Source organism: Chrysoperla carnea, chromosome 4, assembly GCF_905475395.1.
Source record: "Chrysoperla carnea chromosome 4, inChrCarn1.1, whole genome shotgun sequence".
NCBI lineage: Eukaryota > Metazoa > Arthropoda > Insecta > Neuroptera > Chrysopidae > Chrysoperla > Chrysoperla carnea.
Genome location: NC_058340.1, coordinates 62,440,955 through 62,460,609, shown reverse-complemented (window position 1 = coordinate 62,460,609; position 19,655 = coordinate 62,440,955). Strand labels below are relative to the sequence as shown.

The 19,655-nt window shown below is 28.3% G+C and overlaps 1 protein-coding gene across 1 annotated transcript in view; it reads left to right on the top strand.

Moving 5' to 3' along the window:
• Positions 1–19,655, top strand: part of LOC123298838 — a 160,664-nt gene that overhangs the window by 118,167 nt on the left and 22,842 nt on the right. Inside the window, exon 2 of the mRNA XM_044880933.1 lies at positions 15,181–15,228. Coding sequence (XP_044736868.1) covers positions 15,181–15,228 — 48 coding nt within the window. The remainder of the gene's footprint in view (positions 1–15,180; positions 15,229–19,655) is intronic.

Sequence of the window (19,655 nt, the reverse complement as noted above, 5' to 3'; positions counted from 1 at the left end):
TAATTAATAGTAACTTTCTAATTTAAAGGGTTTTTGAGATTGAAAAGCTAAGTCAAGTTTAATGCCTGCGTAAGATGTGCACCTACAAACCCAACATTTTTTGGTTGAAGAATTTTCATCGAAAAATAAGTTTTATCGATAGAAATGCTTCAACCCTGTTCACATATTTATTTTTACGTACACATACATATAAAGGCTATTATCTATAAATGAATATTGCTTTTTGCCTACATTATCGATTATGATTTCCAATAATTTCGTTGAATTTACTCACAAATGGCGAAGCTATAGTTCACTATATATCTTAAAGAAAATTTGCCAACTAGTAAATAGACATTCAAGAAAATCAAATTTTATTTTTTATTTTAAATTTATTCGAAAACTAAACCACATTGACAATCAGTCTTCACCCTACCTGCGTTCTCATAAAATACTCTTATTTCAACACAGATGCTGTCTAGTAAATAAGAATATCTACATGGTACATTGGATTCTAGGTACTACTTCTTACCATATTATTAGATATTACATAGAGTCAAAAAATAATAATTATAATAAAAGAATACAATTTTTAAATAATAATAATTACACTAACAATTTATCGTAATATTTTTGTTGCGATTCATTTAATTTACTACATACGAGTATTTTTACTTTCAAAATTTTTCATATTATTACGTATATTTTACGTTATTTTATTTTATTTTTTTTACATTTTTGGTAGTAAGTATGTAATTTAATTAGTATTGTGTATTTAATTTTTTAATTATTGTACAATAATCATTATAAGTAATATATGAAATTAATTAATGAATATTGATTAGAGTTTAGCTTTTACATGGTTTATTCAATAATTTTATGGTAAATTTATATTTCTTTTTATACAATTAATTATCTGTATGTATAACTTTTTGGAGAACAATTAATCTGTCAGTTTAGATTTTATCATGTTATAAAACACACGATGTGTAATAAACCAAAAATTAAAATACAAAATTATATACATTAAATTATGAGAATGGTCTGACACTAATTATTCAAAATTATGAAAAGTGAATTCAAAATTAAAATCAATATTGATTTTTCATCGAGCATATCGAGAGCTTCTTTGGCATATTTCTTCAAATACCTTCTCTATATGAGTATTTTTGTCAAGATTATTTTATAAAATTTTACACCAAATTTGCAATTTTATTTGGAATTAATGCTTATCCGTTTATACTTCAAAATAACCTCTATAAATAAAACAATCCATTTCTCGATCTGATTACAGTGGAAAACTATAAAGCACGATTTTCGTAGCAGATCTGTAGAGCTTTGTAGAAATCGCAAAATACCTAAAATGAACATGTATAATTTGTATATTCATTGCTATACATAATTTCACAGTTCTGTAAAGAAACCCAAGCTTAAATTCAGATTAAAACAATCCCTTATAATGCCAATTATTTACATTTGAGTGTATTTTTGCGAATATTCTCGCATGATTTTAAAAGTGAATTCTAAAATATACCGATTGAGTTAATTCTGTGTTAAAAACTTGCTAATAAAGTCAATGACAGATTAGTTAGATTTTTTTATACTATTTTTGTTAAATTTAAATGCAAACCAGTCTAGAACATATTTAGAAAGGTGTTGTTAACATTATCAAATGACCTATAGATTGAAAATATCACTGAATTTTTGATTATAAATGTAGGTATATTAATAATTTTATTATTTAAATTATTCAATTCATTATCTGACATATACAGATTGTCCCAACAAATGTCTAGTTTCGTTCAAAGATATTTTCTCTAAGTCTGTTACGTCTCTTTTCATGTAAAACCATTTTTCGTGAATAATCTTATCGAAAATAAAAATCGCGCAGCATTGAAACAAAGTATTTAAAATTTTGATTAATAAAAAAAGAGTTTCTATAATAAATCGAACCGAATTTCTTATGCTGAGGCTTGAGTACAAGTGACCAGAAGGAGATTAGGAATGTTGCACCCGTAGGCAGTTTCGAAAAAAGTTTATCAATAAAGACCATTTCTTTTCTTCTCCGGCTCGACTATCGTTGTTAAATAAGAACGTAAATGGATGGAAAAAAATAACATTTCTAAATCACTAGAATACATCGTTATTAATACACTTGCTCTTTTTTTAACTTCTTCAATGTTCAAATAGATAAAAGTGCTTCTTAAAAACGATAATTTGCCACAAGTTTGTCTTTAATTACTAGGTATACTGTCACTCTTAAGGGGAGCTTTTTGCCGCCAATGTTAATTAAACAATTTTAGATTACAAGGAAAAATAATTTTTTAAAGTAAACTTTCGATCATACACGTAAATTTTTGTGAAATATTTTTTTTAAATGTTAACATTTATTAACGACATTTGTCTTACGAGAAAGTAAGACCCAACCTAATTTGCTTGAATTATTTCACCAACTATCGATTAGATGGAGTAGAAAAAATACTGAAAATTAGTTTTCGAAATATTCAGGTCTCTGTTTTGTAACTAAAACGTTGTTCTTCCGTACTGTCTTTGTATCCTTGCCATATTCTTTGACTATTAAGATTTCCAAGGATTGTTGTTCATTTTTATTACAATTTTCCAATAAATTTTGCAAAAATTATATTAATCTGAATGTCATACATTTGAATAACTGTACAAATGCGAATACCAACGGACTGTTATTTTTGCATACTTAGTTACACAATTAATTTTATGTTTTGTTTAGAAACTTCCGTAGATTCGCCCACTTAGCCTTATGGATAATCTGCCTCTACAAGCGACCAAGCATAAATGGCTTTTTAAATATTTTATACAGATATGTCCACTGAACTGTATGAAACAATGGTTTTTTATGGAAAATTATTGAAATTGTTTTTTATTGAAAATTATAAGTTTTTGTTTAAAAAAAATAAAATTACCTACTGTTCTTTATAATTTTAGTATAAGTAACTTGTTTGCAAAATTTGTTATGCCACCCTGTTTACTAATATTAATTAATTTATATAACAATAATTTTTAAAGTTAATACAGAATGAGCTAAATAAGTAAATAGTAGCTAGGTATCCCAGATATCTATAGTGCCAGATGACATTTTATATGCCTATACTCTATATAATGCCTTATAGTCTTAGAGACGGTATATGATCGATCTTCACCCATTTGAGACAAATTTTTTAGGAAATCTTATTGATTTATATACATGCTTATGATAAGCACTTTTTGTTAGATAAGCTATTATAGGCATGTTTAAAAATAAATTAAATTTCATAAAAAATATATCCTATCTGGTTATCAGATGGATGAAGTTCGATCTTAAATCGTCTCCTGCACTATCATATCCATTAGACATGTTTAAATGAAAATATTTACGAAAATACGCATGGTCTTGAAATTACACCCGGAAGAAGTGTGCTTTTGACTAATTGTATCAATGGCCTTTAAAGTGTCAATAACTATAAAAGTTTAAAATAAAATATGAATCCTTAACATTAGAGCTTCGTTAATTCATTAGGAAACATTTTAAGGAATGGCCCAAAGGTTCCAAAGGTTTCACCAACTTTGCTGTATGGCTATTACCACTGCCAGGACTTGAACGCATTACCTCTCAATTTTAAGCAGGCATCATAGAAACGCGTTCTCGCTCACTTGGCTGATTTTTTGGAATTTTTTTTTTTTTTAAATCAACTTTCTCATTCTTTTTATTTAATAAAAGCTTGCCACATTAAAATATATTTCTTAATTAAGGTATTTCGAGATCCAATTAGCAATCAATGTCAGTGTTTTTTTGATAAAACAATAGTTGATTTCTCATAAACCGTGCAGAGAATGGATATGAATGTTTTACAGATTTATTAAAAAATAAAATTTTAAATTTTTGGTATTTAATGTTACATGTATACTGGGTTTCGAAGTACCTTAAATTTTTTAATTTGTAGATCCTGTACAATAAAATATTTTTAAATTTATATATAGGAAATTTTAAACTTGTTTAATAATTAAATGCAGTATTGGACCCTGACAACTTTACCTACTAATACAATCAATAGACTAATAGTAGGTACAATATATTAGTTTCAATAAAATAAAATTATTTCCTTATGGGCGGTCGCCATCTTATCTACGTTGTTATAATTGCTATGGAATTGTCGTTATGGAAGTTGATTATTATTAATTGTTTTTATTTCAATTTCTTTATAAATTTTATTTACTTTAAATTACTGTTCTTTTTTTTAAATATATTTCCTCTTAAATACCGTAAATAAATAAAACCGTCAAATTTCCTTATGAAAATAACATTTTTACTTTCTTATTATTTTCTAAATGCAAGTTGGTGATTTTTTCTTTTAACGACAATCACTATTTCTCCATCCCTTTAGATAGTCCCTAAAAAAACAAGCCATGCGGTGGGTCTGGTATGACTCTTAATAACAAGTGACATTTACAAAATTTAAAAAACCCCCGACAAATGCGATGTATTCCTTGTAAACCGATTTTTGGAAACTTAGCTATAAAATGTTCTCAATCAAGTCGGTTCGACCGTTTATAGGCTACGATGTCACTGAGAAACACACAGACGCACAGATAAACACTTTAAACTTATAACACTCCATCTGAAATCAATATCAAAGTGATTGTTAATGACTTCAGATGAAATGAAAAGGATACTTAGAGCGCTGTCATTTTTTGGGACAAATTTTTGGAAATATTTCAATTGAGATTAAAATATTGGAGTTGACTTTGTTCTTTTGAATTATGGTTTTGATTTACCTAATTATTTACCACTTTTCGAAATGAATGGAGCCAGGTTTATTTGGCCAAGTTTATGCGTTATTTCCATAGTAATTATATATGTTAAAATTATAATAATAATAATAATAATAATACTTTATTATTTCATAGAAAAATATACAAAATTTGTACATGAAAATTGTCAAAAAAAAGAAAGAAAAGAACAGAGTAGATTTACATGTCCAAAAATTCACTGACACTATAATTGCATCTCTCCAGTAACAGCTGCTTGAGACTTACCTTGAACTTATGTTCGTCGCGGACTTGACGAATTTCAACTGGGATTTTGTTGTAAATTCTTATCGTATTGTTGTATGGCCCTTTTAATATCGTGCTCAATCTCGTTTGCTGAATCTTGTATTCCCAGGTGGATCTAGTGATACGCGCTCTCATATTTTCCTTACACTCGAAAAGTTTTGGGTTTCTCTTTACGAATAGGGAACTTTCTAGAATGTAGATGTCGTATACTGTCAGAAGTTTATGCTTATTGAAGTAAGGTCTACAGTGCTCCTGTTGTTTTAAGGTGAACATTACACGAAGGCATCTTTTCTGGCATTTAAATATTTTTTCAGCATATCCCGCATTTCCCCAGAAGATTATTCCATACCTCAATATAGCATAAACTTGACTATAGTATACTTGTAGTAACCCATCAATCGGCAACTTAGACTTTAGAATCCTCAGTAAATATATAGATTTGTTGATTCTTTTTGCTACATAATCGATGTGTTTTTTCCAATCTAGATTTTTGTCTACAAATATTCCCAGGAATTTACTGCAGTCATCGATTTTAATTATTTGGTTGTCTATTATTTCTAGTTCTCCCATCTTTTCGCCATAATTTCCAAATTTTATTGCTTGCGTTTTGCAGACGTTTAGTTTCAGACCATTATTTCTAAACCACTCAGATAGTTCAGCAATTGAATCATTGATTTCTGTTTTCAAATCTGCGCTGTTTTCAGATGAGTATACAATCGATATATCATCTGCAAACAGTATCGGGTCATTTTTTATATTAGAAACTATGTCATTGAGGTATATTATGAACAGATATGGTCCCAATACACTTCCTTGAGGCACTCCTCTTTTTACTTCCTGATATGTTGATTCAATTCGATGATTATGACTCTGAATAACAACAGCTTGCTTTCTAGTCGATAGATACGATTCAAGTAGCTCCAATGCATTTCCTCTAATGCCATATCTCTCCAGCTTGTAGGCAAGAGCTGAGGTTTCTACACAGTCAAATGCTTTTGATAAATCGAAAAAAAGGCCTATAGATAGTTGTTTATGATTCCAAGCATTCAGTACCTTTGTTATTGCCTTGAATATTGCTACTTCTATTGAGCCACCTGCAATAAATCCATGTTGTTGTTCGGAAATAAGTTGGTATTTCATCATGTATTCCTCTATTCGATTTTTTATGGTTAGCTCAAATATTTTGGATATATTGGACAGCAACGATATTGGTCTATAATTGTTCAAGTTTCCTTTGTCACCTTTTTTATAAGCTGGTATTACAATTGCTGTTTTTAGGACATCTGGGAAACTACCTTCCTCAAAACATCGGTTTATGATTCTCGACAGCGGTTCACAAATTGTATGTGCACTTGCTTTAAGAACTTTTGTTGGTATGTCGTCCCAGGATACCGAATTTTTGTTTTTTAGGGCCATGCATATTTTATAGATTTCAGATGCTTCACAAGGATAAAGAAACATACTCTGACGTTGCCGTTCAATATTTGAATCTAATTTTGATGGTGTTAGATCTAGACTTTCTGAAATGTTCACAAAATAATCATTAAATTTATTTGCAATTTCATGCGGATTTTCAATACACGTATCTTCGACTTTAATTATCTTAATGTTTGAGTCATTGTTTGCATTTACGTTTGCTGTTTCTTTTATTAAATCCCAGGTAGTTTTGTTTTTATTGTTGGAGTTTTCAATTAACTTATTATTATAATTTAGCTTTGCCAAACGAACTTTAGCCCGAATTAATTTGCAGATTCTTTTGTATTCTTCCTGTTGAATGTTTTTTAGTTCAGTTTCAAGGGAATTTTGGAGGTGTTCAAAAGTTTGTCTTTTTGTCTTAACTAGTTCTTTTATCTCAGGAGTAATCCATTTATTTTTAACCGTGTTTTTATTAAGAGTTCTTGTTTTTGGAAAGCTGATGTCAAAGTTATAGGAATATATCTCAAAAAATTTGTTATACATCACATTTACATCTTCGTGGTTCTTTACTTCTGACCAATTTTCGCCACTTAACCTCCAGTTAAACTCATTTATTTGATTATCTCCATAATGCCTTTTATAAATGGAGTTATCCATTTTTTGGATTTGCTGATCAAGTTCAAAGCTTAAGAGTTGAGAGGTATGATCAGATATTAAATTATTCAATACATCAACTGTAGTATATTTTACATTTGTAAATATATTGTCAATGCAAGTGGACGTGTTCTGTGTGATTCTTGTTGGGAGGAATATTGTCTGGTTTAGGTTGAACGTAGTCAGAATTTCAATTAAATTTTGCGCATCTTTATTGCCTTTTAGTAGATCGATATTAAAATCTCCACTTACAATTATATTTTTGGTCAGTTTTTTTGATTTTCCAAATAGTTTGTGAAGACATTCATATAGTATTTCAAAAAATAGTTTTAATTCTCCTTTCGGTGGCCTGTATATACAGATTACAACTAGTTCTAACGCCGTTACTTTTATAGCTGTGCATTCAAACAAACCCTCTGTATTGAACATATCTAACTCTGGGATAGTACCAAAATCGAGTTGATGTTTCACGTATATACATACTCCTCCACGATTCATTTGAGATCGGCAATAATATGAAGCTAACTTAAAGCCATTTAATTTGATGTACTCTATTTCGTTCGTTCGAAGCCAGTGTTCAGAAAAACAAAGAATACTCGCTTGAGTATTAAATTCATTTAAAAATATCTCTACTTCATTGGTTTTTTTGCCGAGCCCTTGAATGTTTGTGTGTATGACTGTAATTTTGCACGGTGTCATATGTTTAACCTGATTTCGTATCAGATTGATTGTTGGAGAATCCTTTTGTATTCCAGTTTTGGTCTCGAAAAAATTTTATTCGAAATCGTCTAACAATTACTCCAGCTGGCCAAAATTCAGATTTATAAAGTTCATCTTGTAGTTTACTATCTACTCCAAGTTTAAAGGCAATATTTTTTCCTTTTGTTTCTAATTTTTCACATATAACTTCTTGGGTATTCGTTTTTTCCATGATATACTTCTTTACGTGTTCTTCAGTGATGGTAGATTCAATTCCTCCAGCATAAATCCATACTTTTTTTGGAGCAGCTCGAAATTCGGCGGTGTTATCCAGTTGTTGCCCTGTACCTATTATAGTATTCTTTTTTCCCATTTTTTTTTTTATTTGCTACTATTTTATAACCATTTTGAGAAATATCGTTGCTATTTTCATTTGCTTGTCTGTCTGTATCACTTTTGTTTTGCATATCTGCATTACTAATAGCTTGGCTGTATAACCTTTTGCCTATACTCGAAGCTGTAGATGAATCAATCAATTTTTGGGCGTGTACTTCTGTCAAATCAAGTGTTTGACGTTTATTTTCCAACTGAGTTAAAACTCGTACTGGTTCTCTCACCGATTCTCTGTCCGAATTGTTCTCCTGTTTCGATTTCAATTGTTTTATGGTTTCATCTTTATCTTGGATTTGTTGAATCAGTAATTTGAATTTGTCATCCATTTCGCGTACCAGCTTTTTCAAAAGTAAGTTTTCATTTTTTATATATTCATTCTCTTTTGTTATAAGTTCAATTTCCCATTTTGAAATTGTACTATCCTCCAATCTTGCTTCGTTTTCGCTAATAGCTTTTTCAGGAGACTTATTTGATATTATAACCTCTTTTTCTGTATGACAGGTCGAACATTTCCACATTTTTGTAGATTTTTCTTCAATCATTATGTTATATTCTTTAACATCTATTCCTAAACATTGTATATGATACGTATTGCTACACTTTACACATTCTAATGTAACATGATTACGATTTGTAACACTTTTACATTTCTCACAAATAATTCCACGTCCACCACCCATAGTGGTAGTGGAATATTGTGGATTATATATGTCATGCCTTTTCCAAATTGAATCGATTTTGAAGACCATCGCCAATGTTTTAGTTCTCTCGGGTACGGAACACTCACTAATCTCGCACTTGAAACATAGCTAAGAACACTCTCCGTTAAATTACCTTACAAAAGAAAACAAAAAAAATTGGTTCATCCGTTTAGGCGCTACGATGCCACAGATTGACAGACAGATACACACACATAGCGGTCAACCCCTTTTTTATAGTTCGGGGTTTACAAAAAAGAAGAAATTCGATACAATTTTTTGGTAAAATTCTCGGAGTAGGCTATAATTGTTTTTGGAGGCATTCTAACAATTTTTATGAGTAACGTCCAGATCAGAGGTTCAACCTATTTGTTCAGAATAGAATACTGACCAATAAGAAGGAGACAAAATTTTTTGGGTGCCAGCTACAGAAAAACGACCCACATTGATCCATTTTAATGATAAAAATCATATACTAAACATTTATTCGATTCACATATATGCAAATTTTTGTTGCAAACAACAACAAAAATAAAATAAAATAAAACTGACATAAATTTGTGTTAATTCACAATGGTAATAAAAATAAATAAGATTACTATCTCTATAATAGAATTTTATTTGCTATGTTTCATTAACATGGTTAACAAAAAAAAAAAACATACACAAAAATTTCACACACTTTAAAAACTAATTCAATTTTATTTATAATCTATTTAATTATATAGTTTTTACCTCTATATATACAACTTACGGTATAGTATTTAATAAAGAGGTTTTTCGATTTGTATAAAAAGCTCAAATTTTTTTCCATTCTTCAAACAAAAAAGGAGGAGGTTATCAATTCGACTGTATTTTTTTTAATGTGTGTTACCTCAGAACTTTCGACTGGGAGAACCGATTTCGATGATTCTTTATCTATTTGATAGCTGGTGGTCCCATTTCATTTTGGCCCAATTCTGACTACGGCATCCATGGAAAAACCATGAAGTTTTAAATTTGCATTAAATATGCACGGCAAGAGGACGAATAACAACTCAATATCACGCCAACCGATTTCGATAAAAATCATAAAATAAAATAAAAACTTTTAACAAAAAGAAAACCGACTTCAAAAGAAAAACTTTTCCAAAACAAATTAATATGCATTAAAAAGTAAAATATAATGATAATATAATCTAGTTAAAATAATTTTTGGTGTCGGTGTCAGCCAAATTAATGTAGCAAACTGTTCTGTCATAGTTGTTTCCTTGGCTGACACCGACTCCAAAAATAACAATAATTTTAACTAGATTATATAAGAAAAAATTGAAAGAATGCATTGAATAAATAAACAAAATACGCAGTAAAATATTTTTTATACACATAGATGTCTTGGAAATAAATGTTTTTATGATAGAATTTAATAGTGAAATTTTAAAATGAATCTTTTACCTATTTAAAATCAAATCATATACGTTTTTAATTGATTTCATTTGTCTTATTTTAAATGGTATATGATGAGAATATAATTAATTAAATTAAATTTAATGAGTTTAGTGTATTTAATTTTATTTACATATCCTATATTATATACCTACATTTTTACCAGTATAGAAGTATTTACCATTCATTTCACCAGTTAATCATTGACAATTATTATTAATTTTTTAATGGTTTTCCATTTATATTGAAGAAAAGTGATGATATTTATGTGTTTATCTTCATCTATATTTACACGGTATTGCAAAATAAATAATCCCATGATAAATATTCAGTTTCTTCACTCATATCTGAACTATAAGAACTGAATCGATATAAATTTCAACATCGATTTGTATGTCAAAAAATATCCTTGAAAAACATTCGAAATACAAATTTTAATAAAAAACATTTTTTATATCTTTTTTAGGGACAAGCTTTTATTGTACGAAAAAGTAGAAATTAATTTTTCCTTTAAGGGACTCATAAACAACTATTAGTCAAACCCCTCAAAGCCCTCAAGCTTTTACGATTAATCGTGTGTGAGTGACTCTTAACAAAAATTATTTTCCACTTTTTTCTACAATAAAAACTTGTCCCTTAAAAAGTATTTTTTATTAAAATTTTTAATTTAACTGTGCCCAAAAAATAAGGTGACATTGTATTTATTTTGAAAATTCTTTATTTCTCTTCCAAATCAATTTCATCCCCTTCAAAGTAATCAATCCCCTCCCGATGCAATGTACTTATGCCAACGGATTTTCCAATCTTCGAAATACTGGTTGTAGTCACTTTCCGGGATTGCCTTCAGTTCCGTCTTCGCTGCGGCTTGAATCTCCTCTGTCGTATCAAAACGGTGCCCTCAGAGCGATCATTTGAGCTTGCTGAAGAGCCAGAAGTGACGGCGCCAGATCAGGCGAATACGATGGTTGCGGAACGATTTGGGTTGAGTTTTTGACATAATGATCACGAATTAGTATGTGTAATACCTTATGGTTTAAAAAAAAAGGCCCTACAAAAAAATATAATCGGGCAGTAAGCATAGATAAAACAGAGGAGATATAATTGGATATTTCATAATTTCATAAATACTAAATGAATATGAAGCAAGATATATGCGAGCGAGGATCAAACCAGGTTTGAGCAATTTCTAGCAGACATTGATTTCATTTATTATTTACGTAAAATTATTTCAAATGTTCCTTATTTTATTCTTATTCGATTAATAACCTTATTCTGTCACCGTCAAATATTAGAGCAAAAAATTAATTTAGCAATATATATTGCAAATAATATGTAAAACTAAAAAGATCCGCTTCCATCTATATTTAGCCATATCTATAAATTATTCAATGTTCAAGCGCTGCACGTATTAATACTTATATCAATTAAAAAATTTCACTATAAATCTACAAATATATAAATAAATATATGTTGTGTAAAAATTAATAAATATTTGTAAATTTTAATTAAAGAATTCTATATGTTATTTAGCTAAAAATATAAAAATATGTACAGATCGTACATAATAACGTGGTAAAACTAGTAAATTAATGTTAACATTTCTCAAATATCTTATCGTAATAATAAACAGCCTTTATTTAACTATATAACATTTTTTCAAATAGAATGACTTAAATGGACTATTTGATAATTTTCCGTACAAGTTGTTCATAAATGTATAGGAATCGAGACTTCAGCTCCTTTTAATCATTTAATCGGTACTCGTACCTATTGTAGTGATTCGCTATAATTTACTGAAACCAAATTGATTAATTACAGATTGGTTGCTCCAAAAATAGTTTTTTCACACAAATAATACTTCAAATTAAAAAATATCTTTGAAAACTTGATTGAATAAAATTTAAAATCAGCGTGAAAAACAATATAACTCTTTTAAGCAGGGTCTTAAATTGCACTCCTTCAATTTCGTTATGATTTATTAAATTAAAGCTGGGAATTTTGAACTGCTAATGTTCATTAAACAAAGCTGAAAATGGTGCATATTAAAAATTAGTAACAAAGCAGCATTAAAATCGATCAATCCATTTGGGAGCTACAAAAAGCAAACCCACCAAGTTTTACAAATCCACTTTATTTGGAGGTGGCTAATAAAACTAATCTAATAAATAGATGGGAGGGAGCAAATACGCAGCTGTATCGCCGCACAATTTTAAAATTTTTCAATTAAATAATTTGTTTTTTCATACTTTTCTGTCTCTTCTTTTAAGTCAAATCCCTCGACTTGTTAGAAATAAAACTAAAAAATTTAAACCATACCATTCAACCATGGTAAATTATGGGCATCTGATTGAAATTGTTAAAATTTTTTAGTTATATTTTTAAATAAATAGAATTAGATACAATTTAAATAGAAGAACATCATAAGCAACTTCCTCCTGCACACTAAGTATATTATTAGGAAAGTTTAAAAATAATAAAGTTGATAAAATATGAGAATTGCAATGATTGAAATTTACATTAACTGTGGCAATTTATAATTAATGCAAAATATCAACAGTAATTTTTCCTTTTTATTGTGTATAGGCAATTTTATGACATATATGATTTACAAATTACCTACTTAACAAAATTTTGTATTAATAACCAAATTGATATGGTAAATTTTTAACCGTGGGTCTAATATATAAGGGAGGCATACAAATATGTTTTTGGAACTACAGGTTATACTGAAATCAAAACATAGTATAAAACAAAGTCGCTTCTCGCTGTCTGTACCAATTATGTCTCTATGCATGCTTAGATCTTTAAAACTACGGAACGGATTTTGATGCGGGTTGTTAACAATTAGTTTTAAATAAACTGACATTAATTTTTGCTACAGTCATGATAATAGATAGATAATAGTAGGAGAATTTATAATTGTAAGAAAAAGTAGTTATTTTAGAGAAATACATGTGAATTTTTAATCCAAATTATAATATTTTATTTGTAAATATAGATATATATTTTATAAACACGAATTTAAAGAAATGAATCATAAAATTATAAAGTACCAACTATGTTTGTATTTATATATAGGTGCACTTCATGAAGACCCACTTTCAGCATTATTATTAATCGCTAATTCATGATGATACCATCCGATTCATGATGGTGACGTGGGTGAATACATTAAAAAAAAACTACATAAGATATATTCAGAAGATAGGTATTGAGAAGATATATATACTACATACACAATCATCTTTAGAAGAAGGTTACATTTGAAAGGAAAATATTCCGATTATACATACTTTTGCTAAACATATTATAAAGGTTTTTTTTTTTTTTTTTGTAAGTATTATCTATCAACAAAAACTTGTAGAATTTTATAAAATAAATAAATAATATAAGATTCGATGATACTTAAAATATTTTAGAGAAACTTTGAAAGTTATTAGTGTAGTTATTTGCTTAGGATTGCTACAGAGGTAGATTGGATTTCAATAACAACTAACATTAATTACAATTATAGAGTTTTAAAACTCTATAATATTAACTGGCTTAAAACTCTGTATGGCTTAACAAGTAAAATTTACAAAATTTAAAAAACCCCCTATAAATTTTTTGGGTAAAGAACCCTAAATTCGCACTTGTAACTTATCTAAGAACACTGTCCATTAAATTACCTTTTCCCTTAGAGCTATTAGAGCCTATTTTTTTGTTTCGGGTATGGAACCCTAAATGTGCACTTGAAACATAGCTAAGAACACTCCCCATTGAATTACCTTTCCAACGAAACAAAAATAATCAAGATAGGTTCATCCGTTTAGGCGCTACAATGTCACAGACAGACAGACACACATACATCGCATCGCAGTCAAATTAATAACACCGCCATTTCTTGGTTCGGGAGTTAAAATGAAAATTATTCAAGCAAAAGGCACAATTTATATTTTTGAATATTTTGTTGACTGATTTCATTCTCTCGCGAAATCAGAGATATTTTACAAAGCCCAAGGGTATACTATGGAAATTTTCTCTTTTTGTCCTTCGTCAATCGTAGTGAATGATACAAAAGGGAAATTTTTGAAATTGTGTGTGATGATTTCATGCAGATATATTTTTAAAAACTTTTAGCCACTTGAATAATCTGATACACTGAATTTTAAAAGTTTAACATCATTGAATGTTAAAGTATAACTAACACTTTTGTACACGCAATATACTAACTCAAATGTCTAACAAATTGCCTATAATCATAACACTTTCTTAAAAACATAGGTAAGCAGAATTTTCGCTAAATATTATATAATTCCTCTTAGGTAATTGTCCATTTGCTAAACAAACTTAATATCTGTCGGTCCACATTTAATTTAATATACCAACATAACTTTGATTTATTTTTCAGCTAAAATTCGATTTCGAATTCGATTAGATAAGCATATTAAAAAATTGTTCCGTGAAAAGGAGATAATATAATGAAAGATAAAATAAGAAAATTTTATAAATTTCATAAATAACAAAAAATTAATAGAATTTGGCATAAAAAAGTCATTAATCATTAAGAATTTTTCTATCGCCCAATATTTTCTTTTTTTTTATAATTTTAAATATCTCTGTTTATTTGCATACGTGCATACTTCGAATTTACCGAAAATGAACTGATTTTCATATAAGTACATTTTCTGAAATTCGGATCATATTTTTTTTATCTAGTTTATCGAATTATTATTAAACAAATTAAATGATTACGAATACAAGATCTCTCAATTCTTTGAAATTTAGAAATAAGAACAATTGCAAAATACAAAATCGTGTATGAATTAAAATAATAATAATTGTTAATATTTTTTCTATTTATTTTCAGATGACATAGAACATGGAGCTCGTGTAAAAAGACAACAAAATGGCGACGGTAAGTTATTTTGAAAATATTATTATCAATTATATTTTCACACGATCATCATGACACCCACATAAATTTGTGAAACACGTATAAAACCACACCGGTATATTTATAAATATTAACGTAAAAATATTCAAAAAGTAATAAAAAATAAAACTGAAGATGATGGGTACTATATGACTTCATAGGAAATATCCTTGAAAAAACTAATACTCAGCGGTTGATATTTTTTTAGTATGCTTACGCTGTTTATTTTATGCAAAATTATTATTTTTACCTTGACATTTGAATATCGTTGATTTAATCTTCTGCTTTTTTTTTTTGGACAAAATTTGTGTATCTTGTTGACTAACATTTTAATTGTTTGAAATAAAAAAATATTTTTGGAATATTTTATAAAATTTATACAAAGTGAATTCAAAGAGAAGATCGAAAGGCGCTTACTTAATACTTACTTTTTCTTCATGAAGAAAAATAATTATTGTTAAAAATATTAACCAAGAGCACAAAATTTTTTCTTTTTCTAGATAATTTCGGAAATTATGTCGAAGTAAATTCAATTAGTATATTTTTAAACGGTCTCTTCTATAATAAAATTTTGAAGAAAATAATATTTTGAAACAAATCGTACATAGAAAACAAAATTTGTAACTTCCCAGAGGAAGTTAATATAGGTAATAGGGCCGATTTTTAAAACCTCCAGTTTTACATATTTCCGCGGTTTCAAGGCCGCAATATTCGAATCAAACCTTCTCAATATGATGTCTGTGTGTGTGTGTGTGTGTGTGTGTGTGTGTGTGTGTGTGTGTGTGTACGTATGTGCGTATGTTCGTATGTTCGTTCGGATTCTTTCGCCTCGATTATCACACGAACCCGTCATGCCATTAACACGTGACTGGGCTTATTCGACGCGTAATTGCATATATAAGAATTGAATATCAGCAGAATCAGTTGAGCCGTTTTTTAATGGTAATAAAAAAAAACTGGAAAAAACTGAATAAATAGAACCTTAAAAGTGGATAAAACATATAATTTATCTATGGAGATAATGATCGTTCCAGCATAAGCTGCAGTACATATTCGAAGAATAATCTATGAAAGCTAACAAGACCTTTTTTAATGTTTTTTCCCGTCTAGGAAATTAGTCGTGTGGACTACAGGGATCGCACTCACACGACTTCAGTACCACACTGACTATGTACTGCGAATTTTATTATTTTATTTTGATTCAAATTTCCCCTTTTTTAATGCTTTTAACTTTTTCCCTTTCGTTCGCCACCCTTAATATTAATATTACCCATTACTTAAAATTAATCACCTGTCATAATTTTTAGTAATTAAAAACAAACCTTGCTCGCCATCTAATTTACTATAAGAGAAAATGATTTTTGATTATTTTTACGTTATATTTTTAAATATATCATTTTTATTAATAATTGAATATGCGCTTGGCTATTAACAAGCACACATTTTTAGGATTCATCTCAAAAGTTATTATTAATTTATATTTGCACTTCATGTACAAAGCTTATGTAAATATACTTTTTAACTTGCTACATTCATGTAATGAATTTTCGATCATTTTTCTAACAACTAAAAAAATTTCCTTTTATCATTCACTTTCCTTAAAATATAAAATTTTATGTAATTATTCAAACTTCATACTAAAACTTGAACGTGTTTAAAATATGAAGTAATAAATTATCGTTTATTTTATGTGGTTGGAAACTTTTTCTCAAAAAATAAATGTTAGTATTTAGAAATTCAAGGATTTTAGTTATTAACTACGAATTGGGGTTATTGAGCCTGAACATAATTTTTGAAGGTCTTAAATATTTTCGTGATTTATTTTAAATTTCATAACTTTGTAAAATTATTAATTTTACAAATGCTATTGCAATATTAAATAGGAAGATTAATTTACATTATAAGTAAATGTTTTCCAATATACCTACGTGGTTTGATGTAATTGGCGACTGTTCCTTTTTGTGATTCTGGAATATTAAGTACTTTTAATAGTTGCATCAATTGTTATGAAACGAACTCATTATGGGACTAATGTTTCATGTTTCCATGCGACATTCCGAATAAACTAGTGAAATCAGTAAATAAACTACTCAATAAACAATTAATTGAGTTAATTCTTGAAATGTTCTATATAGACAGTTTAGTCCCAAGTTTGTAACGCTTAAAAATATTGAAGCTACGAACAAAATTCTTGTACAGGTGTTCATAAAGTAACCTAATTAGTTTTTTTCGGCTGTCTGTCCATCTGAGTTCGCAAATGTGTCCGGACCCATTTTGTAAACCGTTAGAGATAGAACAAAGCCTGAATTTATTTCATATATACACTATATCGACTCCTTGACGTCTAAACTGTATACCTTTTTTTACACTTAGCAAAATATCTCGTTAAAAAAACTATGCTAAATCGCTAAAGCATGACAATCTTTTGTAAAATCATACGCAAAGATACTGACAAAAATCTTCCAAGCACTTAAGAGAAACGATCAATATTATTTAATTTTCTTTAATGAAAGAAAACCAGGAACAAAATTAACATAAACAAACATTCATGATAGATTTTTCAGGTGTTATGTTTAAAAAACAAAACACCATATATAATTTTATAAAATCTCATACTAATTATCTATTTACTTGTATAGTAATATTTTTAATGAATAAATTAATAGATAGATAAATATAATTATATTATTTCATATATGAATTTATTTATGAATAATAACTGAAAATATTTAAATAATTTCCGCGTCATTCATTCCTCATATTACAAACTTTCTCCATGTTTTTATTTTATTAAAAACATTATCAGTTTTGTACATATTTGATATACCTACCTAATCATTTTGATTAATTGTTTATATTGAAAATATTTGAAATGGTGATGGAATACTTACTAAAAGACATTCTTTTATTTGTAGTTTTTAATTGGGTGTAGATATTTTTGTTTTGCTTTTAATATTTTTGTAATTTCAAGAACTCATAACGATTACATGAAAAAAAAAAACGTTTAAACATTATTGGAGTAAGACGCTCAAAATTCAGAGACTTCTGTATTGTCTCTTCAAATGAGTGATCGCCTTTATAAAAGCATCGAGAAAATCAAAACTCCGGTAGGGTATTTAAAGTCTGGGATTCGCCTCAAGTCAGTAATAATACGAGGCTGCATTACTTATACATTACTAGTTGGGGAAAGGCAGGTTGGGGTTATTTGTTCAACTCTTTTATAAAGCTAATTGCAATGTGAAACGTTGAAAATTAATAAGTTGTCGAGTCAAGTAAATAAATAAATAAATAATGATAAAACCATTACTAGCAGAGGATGATAAGTGATTTATTTTGCTTGATCGGAGCTTTGACTGCGGGTAATCAGTATAAATTAGGATACGGATATCCTGGCCTATTTGTTTTTAGATTAGCCACATTCTTCCAATTGGATTTATACAGCCTAAATAAAACCAAGATAATATGATTCGTTTCCTGTCCTGGTTAGATTCACTGGATCGAAATTTATTTTGACTAGACACAGTTTAAATTGCGACCTAATCTGAAATAAAACAGACTGGTAGTTTTTCGGGAACCTAATAAGTCAATTTAAATTTCTATCAGGAATTTAAAGACAATAACATAGTCAAGAATTTGGAGAATATTTCCTTAAACTTTAATAATATAAAGAGTAATAATACTCGGTAATATATGTGCGCCTTATATAAAACTGAAACGCAGAAAAGTGTGCGATTTTAAGAGCGCTGTAAAATAAAAACTCATTATTTTGTTCAAATAATTTTTTTACCATCTTAAAATACATAAAAAACCATTTAGAAAATAATGTAAATTGTATTTTAAAGTGAAATATAAATTGTATTTTTAAATAAATTAAGTAAATTGTATTTTTCACGACTTAATTGTTATATTAGATGAAAAATTATTCAAGAAAACTAACTAAATATAACTGAATTCAAAAAATAGCTCCAGTAAGATGTTGTCCATTCAATCGTACACATTCTTCCATATAAACAAATTATTCATCACAATTATTGCTTAAAGTGTTGATGGTTGGATATCCCGCGACAGTGTCTGTCTATTTTGATACTTATTTTATGAGTCGGAAGTTGTTTGATTCGATTTATTTACAACTTAAATAACTTTAGTTAAAAATACAATTTTTTATGTATTTTAAGACGATGTAAAAAATTATTAAGAAAAATAGAAGGGTGTTCTATTTACAGCGTTTTCCAATTCGCATACTTCTCTGTCCTACCCTATATAACAATTACTTCGGTGGGTAATAACTAAGCTGACTGCTTACTATCAAATAAAAACAATATGCAAAATTTCTAAAAATATTAGTTATTGAAATCACATCAATATTGCTAATGCTTCATCAATTGTCTGCAAAACATGCTTTCATTTTT